The following is a 12663-nucleotide window of genomic DNA, read 5'->3' on the forward strand; positions in this document are numbered from 1 at the left end:
GACAAAATCTATGAAAAATAAAAAGACGCAGAACAACAAATTGAAGAAGATGAGACTACCAATTTTCAGATTTGAAATTGGTTGACTAGAGAGAAACTTTTTGAAATTCAAATTAGGAAAATGAGATAATTGATTTGATTGTGTGAGTGAAAATAGGGAGAGATGAAGGAGTGAATGTAGGAGTGTGGAACGTTTGTTTGGAGTGGAGAGGAATAATGTATCCGAATGGTTTGGATTTTGGGTGAAAAGTAGTGAAAAGTAGGCATTTTTGTATTATTCTGAAATGATAGGGAAAAATTGAGAATTATGATAAATAATGGTGTGTACTTAAGTAATTTATTCTTTTATTATTGATCAAGAATATGATATCATTGTTAACAGCTTGTTCCTTGCAGGCTGCAACAATTATTGATCAATCTGCAGTCATTGCACCAGATGTAGCTAGGTGACCAAGAACTTTACAAGCAATGATCGAGATTTCAGGATCACGCTTTGTTTCAAAGTAACGAGCGTGTAATTGGAGAATTTTGCCACTTTTGATGCATTTTCGCTGATGATGACATCTATTAGCTCGTCAATAGCCCTCAACGCTCCTAGATTTTCAGAAACTTCATTACTATCAAGAAATGTGGTAATGCGTTCATATAGATGATCCATAAAACGAGCAAAATCTTCTCCACTAAGATCACAAGCTTCTTTATCTACAAGCCGCCTCAAAGTCAATGCAGCCCCATCCTACCAGAGAGAATAAAATAAGATTTCTAGTAATTGGAACTTTTGAAGAGGGAACTTGGAAAACTAGAAAGAGGAAGAGGGAGAGAGCATCCAGTAGCATTCAACTCAAACAACAACATTTGGCCAAAACAAAATGTTATATGATTAAGACAGAAACCTACGTCAAAAGACTGCTATGCTAACCCTTAAATAGAAAATAAAACGGGAAAAGTGATTGAAAACACAAACAAAACTTGGTATTCACATAATTATTCAAACTATAAAGTTCACTAACATGATTGATATAAATTTAAAACCACGACCTATCCATCTCTCTTGATTGATGGAGGGGAAAGTAAATAAGCATAATTAACAAGAGGCATATAAGAGGAATCTTGTATACAAAACAGTGAACAGTCACTTCTATATGTCATGATATCAAACTCGATTATAACAAAAACATAAAGGAACCCACACTAGTAATAAAAATTGTGTTAGATAAAAGTAGTCGTCCTCCGATCCACCTTGCTTTCCTTCTAAGGCTATACAAAAGAAAGACTTTAGGAGTATATCTGTTCGCCTTTTCCACAAAAATCCAAATAAAAATAAATGTGCCCAAAAGTAAAGTGCATCATTTTGCTTTCTTTCTATTTCAATCTCTTTTGACTTCCTGTAAAATCGAGGAAGGAAAATCAAGAAAAGAACTCACGAGGAATGTTTCAGACAACTGTATCCAAGACTTCCTGTTAAATTGAGGAAGGAAAATCAAGAAAAGAAATCTTTATAAAAAAAAATCAAGAAAATAACTTAAGATGAGTTGTTTCAAATAACTCTATCCAAAACTTCCTGTTAAAATTGAGGAAAGAAAATCAAGAAAAAGAACTCTTTATAAAAATAAAAAATTCAAGAGAAGAATTCAGGATGTACCAAGAACTAAAATCTTGAACAGTCTTGTATCCTAACAAAATGAAAAATCATGTATGACTCCACTTCCTCACCAATTCAACAAATGACTAAAGAACATAAAGATTCCCTGAACTGTTCCAACTCCACAATTTCCAACAATTTTTTTTTCTTGAAAGAGAAGAAATCAAAGAACCTTAGGATTGCCTCTGGTGCACAAGTGGACAAGAACTCTATTGAGAGCATTGATATTTCCGGCACCGGTGGTTACAACAACAACATCATAATAAGTAAATTCAGTGTTGATTTTCTGACAATTGCACTCTTTTCCTCTGACCTCCCAACCGCTACTTCTGCAACCTCACATATTACACGTGCCAAATGAAACTGAATACTCTTCACATAATTTAGCCCACACCTGAAGCACTCGACTCCTTGCATAGGCTGACACATCCCTACAAACAAGATTTCCAACATGGCCTGTGTGGTTCAGAGACGAATCGATTTAGAACTCACTTTAACTTCACTATCATCAAAAGCCTTCACGACCAACTTACCCAACATCCCAACAAGAACATTTCTCATCTAATAAGATTCAACTCCAAAATGTGGGATTAATATGCCAATATTAGTTGAGACCAACTTACGCAATCTATCAGCAAACTCTACAAGAAAGCGCCCAACCTTTTCGGCCCCTATTGTATCCATCACATAATCTTTCGGGGGCTGTCCTTCCTATCTCTCTGATAAGAGAAGAACCCATGCTACCATCAGCATACTTCTTTTCAACCCAAAGCAACTGTATCAGCCAAATGGGAAACTGCAAAATCATATTTTTGAACCAGATGCAAAATTGAAACACATGATTGTGCAGCATAGTGGTATTTGGTAATTGGTAGCACATGTCCTGATTATGTGAGTCAAGGCGCCTTTTGTCTCTGAATATTTTAAGATTACCGCATTCTCGAACACCGAAAAAGCATTTCTACAACAAACCACATCATCAGATTGAGTTAGTATTTTGATCCACTAAAAGATAATCAGCTCAACGAAAAGGAAAGAACCATACTTAACCATGAAGGACAAGTAATTTTCATCAGGGTCTGATGATCCAAGGAGTAACGAGAGGTTGATCTCTAAAGAATTTGCAACTGAGTTCGGTATCCTTGCCATTTGTGACTCCCAATTCCACGCAATAACAAGTTACTTCTTTCAACTAGTCGACGTTGCTTTCCATTTGCGTGATTGATTATACAAGGACTAAATTGCGTAGAAGACATCACCAAAAAAGAATTTGCTATGAGTTTGCAGCAACACAACGCAACATCCTTCTGTGTAGCTCCATTCTCATCTTCTAAATATATAACAACAGACTCCCTTGCAAACTCAAGAAGATCATGCCCCTGTAACCCAAATCCACTATCAAACTTAACTGTCAAGAAGGGAAATAAAGTGCACAAAAATATAGACAACAAACCTTGAAATTAAAACGAGCAAGAGTTTGCAAAGTAAGTTGAACTAGCACAGAACCACTCAGTACTGGTACTTGGGGGGTAATTGTAGCAAGATGCCCTCGACTCAAAGCAACTGATTGTCTTGACATTGGATGATGAGATCTTGAAAGGATTGCTGAGATACATTCAAACAACCGATTGTGAATGGTCAGCAACAAAGGTGGAATGCTGAGACAGAAAATACATATGTTACATAGAGCAACACCACACAAAAGAACCAGTTCATGAAAGTTCTGCTCAAACTTAGAGAACCTTTCAGATAGTAACTCTAACGAATCAACCAGTGTTACGGAAAACCTAGTAGAAAACATAGGATCCAAGAGACCACGAACATGAGGCTCCATGGTTGGTCCCATTGCTTTAGCAATATGTCCGACACATGCTAGAGCCTCAAGTGAGAGTCTGCCTCTATGGGAGCAATCTGAGAGAAACATATTTCACCTGTCAGGGTTATTGCTTCACGCATATAAATGTTACAGAAAGAACCTACAACATAAATCTGTAATGCTGCGACACAGAAAATACATATGTTACCCTTGAGCAACACCGCACAAGAACCAGTTCATGAAAATTCTGCTCCAACTCACAGAGAACCTTTCAGTTATTTACAACTTCTTTATAAATTATGAACACAGAAAAGATAATTTCCCAATAAAAGAACTGGAAACAGTACCGCAAGTACATCTGCTGGATCAAGAAGTCTGGAGGAATGGAAGCTTTTCCTTATCAGCGGACCGCTTAAGTTATCCACTTCGTTTATTTAAACCTATGATTCTAGCCGACCTCTTTTTTTTTTTGATAACCGAGAAATCCATCTGTGACCCGCCTTTGGACCAATCACAGCTTTCTAAACTCGGTGAATAATGGGCCCGCCCCTCTACCCTTCTCTACTTAAATACCAGGCTTCGCTTTGCATGGTGTGGGGCTTGAACCTGCGACCTAAGCCACAAATCCTCCACCTTCTAGCCGACCTCATTTGTTTCATTAATATTAAGACTAGAGTGGCATGGCCCATGCTTGAGCACGGGCCCAACATTTTACACTTAAAAGCGATAGATGCACGAAGATATACAACTATAAACAGTATCGATATATTGCAACTGAATTGATGCAGAGGTATTTAATACCTTTCATAGGGAAACATTGTCTTTCTTTTCCATCAACAAAGGCATATAGGAATTTTCCATTATGGTGGTCACTATAAATTTCTTGTCAAACAATTCTACCAAGTGCAAAGTTAGTTCTATCCACTAAAAGAACAAAAAGGTAGTATATAAATTATCAAGGAAATATTCACAAGTCCAATTTGAAATATAACATATATACCAGTCTAGTACCAGACTTCAAAAAAAGAAGGGAAAAATCCAGAGTCCTATTCACAGACCATTCTAATAGTCATTATACAACAACAATCCATATCTTCAAATACATCATGAGCATATCCTAATTCAACAGTGCTGGAGGTGGATCCCCTAGTTTAGCAATCGTTCTTCAACAATTCAAAAAGGCAAAAGCTATATCATATGAAGCAAATAGGTCCCTTGAAAAGATATGTATCAATCTGTCAAGTAAGGTGGAAATAAAAGAAGTGTATACATTTTATAAGAAGATAACAAAATCTTATGAAACAATGCAGCAAGAAAGAATTGCTGGAAAAGAAACATAAAAGAGATGACCCCATTTAACAGAAAAGCTTTGTACTTAACGATAATATAGAGTATGAAAACATATTGTCTCCAGTCATGTTGTATGTAAGCTAATATGAAGATACAATAAAATGTCAAGCCAAAAAAATGTAGTCCTCAAGTCTAGAGATACCTATATATGATGTAAGCACATTCACAAACCCATTGATTAATAAACTGGGACAAAAGGTCAACTATGCATCTTAATAAAGAAAACAGTTGAAAATCATTCTATTTCTTCTCATTACCAACAAAAAGAAAAGGTGCTATAAAAAATAAAGGATCACGAAAAGCTATATAAGGGTGTCCTTTTTTGGGATGAATAAGAAGCTCAGAAGCTATCATGTCTCCATCCCACCCAAAAGAAAACAAAGAAATTAATAGATAACTCAAAAGATGTTACCAGTTATATCACAATTCATATATCCTTCTGAAATTCTAGATAATTTAAGTTACTATCTTTGTAAGTCGTTTTGAGCATCTGTGAAGATAAAAGTAACCATCTAACATACTTTTGGGTCATTCTTATGGCATAGATACCATTAACTTTCTCTGCAGTTTGTACCAAACGAAAATTAATCATAATAAGGATGTACCCAAAATTGTAGTGAATGACAGGGACTACTCCTCTTAGAAGCCATTCTACCCCCAAAAAAGTAACAAATACTCAATGAATACCAAGATGAAAAACACGTGCTACTAGAATCTAGATTTTATCAACTTAATGAATTTGAACTACCTTTAGATCAATATTTAATAACATACACTAATAGCTAACAAATTCTCAATGAAAATTTCATAACAGACACTAACAACTTGCTACCTTTAGATCAATAGTTAATAACAAACACTAATGCTAATAAATACTCAATGAATATCAAGTTGAAAAACATGTACTGCTAGAATCTAGATTTTATTAACTTGAAGAGTTCGAACTACCAACCTGGGCTAAATCAAGCAGCAAAAACGCTAAATAACATCTTTGTTAGTTCCATGTGATGGTTCTCCTTACTGAGTGTAGTTGTACCAGATGATAATCCCAAAAAGTTTTGTTTGCAGTCATCAAAAGTAACAACTAAAAAGTTTCCTTTAACAGTCACCAAAAGTAACAAAAATAAGGAAGATACTTCCTACAATCATAGACAATACCGAGAAAGTCAAAATATATGAAAAGAGAATTTGAGTTACATTATATTTCAATCGTCTCAATTTAAAAATCCAATCCCATCTAAGCTTTGTTGTACGTACCTAAGAAGTCGACCTTTTATAGCCCTTTTACTGGTGTGGATGATTCAATTTTCAATCCAAAGCTTGAATAATCGAGTAGAACATCATATGGTTCCAACGCTATCTCACTTGTGCTTCGAGGCTTGACTTTTTTTATTTTCTCATCATCTGCTCTTTATCTCACAATTTTTTTGTGAGAAATATATATATCGTTTATCTATCTCTTGTCTATCTATCCTTGATTCTCAAGTCCAATTTTTTGGTTCCCCGAAGCCCCGAATGGAATGGATCGTTTCTGCCAACGAAATGAATGCGGAGCCCGTTCTGAATGCTTCTACTATCCGGAAGTTCTCACGAAGAGAATAAGATGTTGTTCCCCTTCCCTCTTTCTTTTCCCACTGTTGGTGGAAAGATGACTTCCTTTTCTGTGTAAGACAACTGATAGGGTTATGTTTGTGACATAGGAGTCCCTCCGGTATGACTTTCGTAGTTGAATTTGGAAGCATCTATCTGACAACATGCTTTGGACATGGTTAGCAGGAAGGAGTTGCTTCTGAAATTGGAAATAGGCATTTCTTCGACTCAATTAAATATATGGTGCAAATAAAGTTGGTTGGACAGCTTTGCAGTATTAGTAAATTTAAAATATATATAAACTATACTAGTACATTTAAATAAAGGATAGCTTTGACGCAAGTTGTGTCAAATATGTGTTCAGCTGTCATGAAGAGCATTTTTTTCAGCCAAACCTCAAGAAATTAAGGCTGATGTCAACCCACTACCATCAATTAGGTCAATTTGAAAGGTACACTTGCAATCATGGTGAGGAAAGACATACTATTCAGCCATCTCTCATCTGCTTTATCAATGTATTTGTTTCAATCATAAGTAATATAAAGTTGATCAAATATCAACAGAAGTAATACTATTAAGTTGATCAAGTACTCACAACATATTAACCACAAGTAATACCAAGTTATATAGTATAGAATCGACATTGTTTAACGTAATGTGAATGAGCCTTCAGTCATATGATAGCGATATATTCTGTTGTAAGGAAATCTATAAGCAAAAAATATAATACCAAGGCACTAATATTGCCTATCGGTGACACACTGTGCATTCAAACGCTTTTGTCTTTCGTACGCCTTTTCTGCTAATTACATCCAGAACACTCGAGCACACAAAAATTTTGCAAATTATTTGAAATTCACTTTATGTGCTTCCACATGGATAATTCAATTTGTCCAGGAGAACAAAAAAACAGTAATGTGAAATGTATAGAAAAACTCCTCCGCAATGTGAAAGAACTAAAAGGAAAAGGCACAATAGAAAGATTAGCAACCTAAAAGAGAAAATCACTCTAGCATCAAAAGCAAAGTTTTGCCAAAGAAAATGTATGAATTATTTTTTGACCAGCTTTTCCTTCTAACAACTTGTTTACAAGGCAGTGGATAGCGAAAACACCACAATCATAATGTGATTATTACCACGATGACCATAATATGATTTGAAGTCCTAGCTATAAACACCCTGCCCCATAAGATATTTAGTAGGACTATATTTATATTTGTAAATGCTTCCAGGAGAAATTTATTATATTTGTAAAACTTACAAATGTTTCACAATGGGAATAACTTGCTGGTGAGTAGGAGTCACTATGAGAGACGTGGATAATCTGGAGATGTTGTCCAATGTATAGCTTGAAAGCATGTCTTTGTTTGTTTTTTTCCTTATTTAGAAGAAAGAAGAGAGAACTTATTTTTACTAATTATCACCATATATACATATATAAGCTAACATGCAAACTTGAGGGGAGAAGTTTTTATTAACCATAGAACACCTACAATATGAATTTTTTTTTATTACAACACTCATGTCAAGGACAGTGATCTTTAAACTTTACAATTTTAGAGCTAAATCATACCTGCAAATTCAAAAATATTTTCTAAGATCAATTCGCGACTATGCAACATAATCATCCACCATTTCTATTCCTCAAATTAAGAATTTGTATCAACTTTAAAAGAAGTAAGTAGTCTATTTGATTAGACGAATAGAAATGGAATGTAAATTTCACTAACCTTGTTGCGGAGTGCAGAGTCTTTCTTTGGCAAAAGATTACCACTCTGTTAATTGATTTCAAATCCTTTTTTTACCTGTAGATGGTAAACTATAATTACTATTATAAATAAGTTAAGTTAAATGTGATATTGGCCTAACAAAGATAGACATACCTCTATTTGAAGTAATCAGTGTGGTGGAAAAAACTTTTCTGCTTACATCACATCTACTTGATGTTGATCTTGGTATTCAAACACGTAATGTTTAGACATAAAACTTATTAGATTAAAAGAAATTTTCAATTCTGCCGACTCACCTAATTCAAAGATAAGAGGTGTAAGCAATTGTTTTTGTAGCCGCGGAAGCATGTACTACAAAATGGTAGTAGAGAAATATATAAATGGCAGTAAATCAATTTATGAATGAAATACACCTATATATACAGAAGTAACATTACATGAAAATTTGACTTCTTATGATTTTCATTTAGCTAACAAAGGATCAGAACTTGGAAGCACACTTTCGTTTTTGTCGTGACTCTCAACTTCAGACAAAGACAATGTATTTTCTGAATGTTGCAAGAGTCAACGCCTCTATGTATAGCTGTTTTAGCTAGATGTTTGTGATTGAAGTAGTTGTTTATCCCGTGATGCAACATGAAGCTCGATTTCAAGTACTGCGGTCATTGGAGAAAAATATTACTTATCAGTCGTATTACATAGAATATCCAATTAGTTCAAGAAAAATAGCAGATATTCATTCGTAAGATGACAATGTTCAGACACTAAATTTAGATATACTCTAAAATGACATTTCATCTTAAATTGAGCTCTACACATGATTGACCCTTTAAAATTTAGAGTGTGTCATGCCGGAGGTACGATTGACAGTTGTTTGTTTTATGAAACTAAACAACCAAACTAAATCTTTTGGGCCAGTGTTAACCATACATATTGCAGCCAGTAGTAGATATTATTGTTGAATAGATAAGTAAGAGATGTAGTGGCACCTAAACATATTATGACAAGGAAGAGCTCATATTGTGTTTATATTTGTACTCCGAACAATCTGAATTAAAGGGTTCAACACCTCTAAATGCCCCAATTATTATGTTTAGATGGTAGTTTTATCATGATATATGAATCCTTGAGTCGATTTCTTTTGGTTATACTCTGCCAAGCACAATATTTGTATTGTGCAAAATACACAATACACTCTACTCTTTATATTTGGTTGGAAAATGTTCCCCTCTGTCCTAATTTGGTTATTTCATTTACGATATCAAGCAAAATAAAAGTATAAAAGAATACATTCAGGCGAGCTACTTGGATCGAAGGATAATAAATCCATATCAGACACACACATTCAATATATATGCTATAGCGATATAACTAATGATTAGAAATACTTGGCCCAAATTGATGTGTAAAATAAAAAATCAAATACAATTATTGATATGCATGTCCAGAAGAAGAAGAAGAATAACAAGGCACACGCGAGATAAACTGTGCAAAAACTTCTAGTATAGCCATAAGAAAACCGGACATTTTCTAGAATACTCAGAATTCAGTAGTAAAATAATGAAAATTGATGAAGCCTTGGAGAATATATTTTTTTATGACAAGGAAACCCCACAGCCGCTACCGTTTGGGTGCGCACAGGGTAAAACCCTTGCTTCTATGCAACTAAACTAATCTAAATCCCTGAAAATATATGAAACGACACCCATCACTAATCTCTTGAGACCTCTTAGAGAAGTGTCCATGAGATATGTAAGAGAAACCCCAAACTCCAGCAACAAAGTAGCAGTAACATGGAGAAGTGAAAGTTGAAAGAAGATGTCCACATAAATATAAAGATTGAGCATGTGTCACGAAATGAACATAATGAACCGGTGGCATGAGATTTCTTTTCTAATTGTAAACGAACCAAGCCAATCTCTTAGATATTACTCACTCTTTGTTCGTCTGAATTGGAAGCTTTCTTCAGTATTCATGTTTTGCAAAAGTCAGAGCTCATTAAAACTTTAATGTTCGAAGTATAGTCATTTATTTTACAATCATAAGTAGATTGACCTTTTACAACTCTTTTGATGGCATGGATGGTTGAATTTTTTCTATGGATTCAGATTCAACACATGTTGCTTCCTTCTCTACGTCACTGGTGCTCAGATACTTGAGCTTTTTGTGTTCATAGCTTGTCTTTGTTTGTCTTTGCCCCATCATCACATCAAAAAATTTATGCAATTTATTCTACAAGTGCAATTTAAATGTAGAGATAACACTGAAAATTAGATACCAGTCGATGAACTCCAACGCTTGTAGGTAAATAGGATTTATGCATATTGACGAATTAAATACAATCTATAGTGGTAAACCTGTACATGCGCAATCTAGCCACTGAGTCAAGCACAAACACACAAACAAATGCTCATATAAGTTATGTACTAAGAGCACACATACACACTCCTATCTGTATGACACCACGAGAGGAGCTGCAACCCAATTAAAAGCTATATAAAAATCTGCAGTAGATGTTCAATATTGATCAAATTGCATCTTAGCTTCTCGATGTGCTTTCTATAAAATCGATTACTTCATCAAAATAGACATTGCAATAGATGTTCGATATTGGTCGATACCTAATTAATGTACAGCTACAAAGTCTACATCACTTTGGCTAGATGTTCCTTTTCTGATACCCTTTTTCTTTTGGTTTTTCCTCAATTAGGAACAACGTGTGTGCTAGGCTCCAGATTCTCAATATATGTGTTGCATCTCGATGTTAACGCATTAACATTGAGAAATACATATTAACTAAGAATCAAATGAACAAAACAAAATCTAATCGATAAAAAATAGTTAAATAAGATGAGAATATGTAAGAGATAGAAAATAATGAATCACAAAAAGGAAAATGCTGTAAAATCTCTAAAAGACTTATCAGGGGAGGGAAATCGTCGAAAACGACTATTGGCTGTCATATAGTACTAACTTTTGAGAATTTTGCTCACAGAGCTTTTCTGTATTCTCATTGAATTTTTCCTAATCTAAACCTAAGAAATTGAGACAAAGTAGAAATGATCTCCCGTGTCTCCAAAAGAGCTTCAAGAACTCACAAGATTTCTATTGAGATTCCTGTTAACCTTCCCAATTCCCAAACCAACAACACGTAAAAAGTTAAAGATAATTTTGACTTTAATAAATAAGAAATCAGTATCTCATGAAAAAAATAATTAAACCCAGAAACTGGATGGAAAACCTCATAAATTTATGATTAGAATGAAAACTGACCTCCAATTTCGGTAGTCAAATATAAAATTTCATCACCAATTGATGCAGCAGCTCGGGAGTTAAATCACTCTTCTCAAAATTTCCATCAATTTTCTCTTCCTCTCCGAAAATGTAACACCTCTATTTCTAAGTCTCTTCTTCTCTTTCACCACCAAGAGTGAGAATGGGGAGAATGAAAAATAGAAAAATAGAAACGACTGGAAAGATAAAAAGAACTGACAGAAGAACCAAAGCGAACTAATTGAAAACAACAGGACGTAGAAGGACACATGTTTATTTAGCTGTGAATAGGGCTCAATATAGTGGTACTATTTTCAATGCTATTGGTACAACATTGTAGAGCTGTGTTGGTACTTCACCTTGTTGGCTTGGCTTATATATAAGGGTAATGTCTGAATCTGAATGCACATCTGGATATTAAGATGTACATTAGCATTTAGAGATCTGAATCTAAATACACATTTGAATATTAAGATATTGCATTAAGATCATAATGTTAAATAGTTAAGACTGTTTTTTTCAACATTAGAATGTACAAAAAATAATAAATACAATTCAAATAAAATACTAAATTGATCTAATATTATATCAATAAAATATTTTAAAATTTGTATATCGTCATTGATGGTGGTAATTATTAACAATGGTGATTGTGTATGCCAATTTCGGATGGTGTCGACTGATAATAGTGGTTGTGGGTACTATCATATAGTATAGTGGATGGAGGTGGTGGTGGCTAATAATTAGAAGTGGAGTGATATTGATAGCTAATGGCGGTGAATGATGATGGCGGTTAGGCTGAAATGGTGGTTGTGGGTGATGGGTGAAAGTAGGTGGTGTAGCGGTGAACTGTCATCTTTGTACAAATTCTTAAAAAGATTCTTAATGACATTAATCATTTAGACCCATTAAGTGGTGTAAAATAAGAAAACCAAATGCACTTAATGATTAAGATTCAGGCCTTGCAAACAGATTTAATGAGATCTGAATGAATAAGATTAAGACCTTCCGTAAGTGCAAACAAATGAGACCTTACTTTTGATCGTATAGTAGAATCTAAGGATACAAAAATATCAAAAAACTCTGGAGGCTGTATATATCGGAAAAGACTTTTACTTTCTTACCTTCTTGTACCCTACTCCAATTCCTGCAAACTCACTTCATCGGAATCACATTTTCTTCTTATCCTGCTTATGTATCTTGCCGTATGGAGAATAGAATCTATTTCAGATTAAGGGGGGGGGGGGGGGGGGGGGGAACAAA

The 12663-nt window shown here is 34.5% G+C and overlaps 1 protein-coding gene across 50 annotated transcripts in view; it reads right to left on the minus strand.

Moving 5' to 3' along the window:
• Positions 1-287: 287 nt before the first annotated feature.
• LOC102584801 (serine/threonine-protein kinase TOR-like) overlaps positions 288-12663 on the minus strand; it is a 32993-nt gene continuing 20617 nt past the window's right edge. For 20 of the 50 annotated variants that reach the window (XR_001475325.1, XR_001475314.1, XR_001475296.1 and 17 more), the window contains 12 exons: positions 11401-12621; positions 8565-8783; positions 8424-8478; positions 8281-8348; positions 8128-8202; positions 7659-7775; positions 6065-6596; positions 5760-5946; positions 3384-3552; positions 3095-3299; positions 2687-3020; positions 1584-2602 (listed from right to left, as the gene is read on the minus strand). Coding sequence is in view for 3 of the 50 variants with exons in the window: in XM_006361503.2 (XP_006361565.1) it covers positions 2754-3020; positions 3095-3565 (738 nt within the window). In the remaining 47 variants the exon portion in view is untranslated. Of the gene's footprint in view, positions 736-1098; positions 1385-1583; positions 2603-2686; positions 3021-3094; positions 3978-5759; positions 5947-6064; positions 6597-7658; positions 7776-8127; positions 8203-8280; positions 8349-8423; positions 8479-8564; positions 8784-10182; positions 10360-11400; positions 12622-12663 lie in introns of those variants that run through there. The other 30 variants (XR_001475320.1, XR_001475300.1, XR_001475298.1 and 27 more) reach the window with 27 other exon arrangements.

Source organism: Solanum tuberosum, unplaced genomic scaffold (genome assembly GCF_000226075.1).
Source record: "Solanum tuberosum cultivar DM 1-3 516 R44 unplaced genomic scaffold, SolTub_3.0 scf00362, whole genome shotgun sequence".
In the NCBI taxonomy this organism is placed as follows: Eukaryota; Viridiplantae; Streptophyta; class Magnoliopsida; order Solanales; family Solanaceae; genus Solanum; species Solanum tuberosum.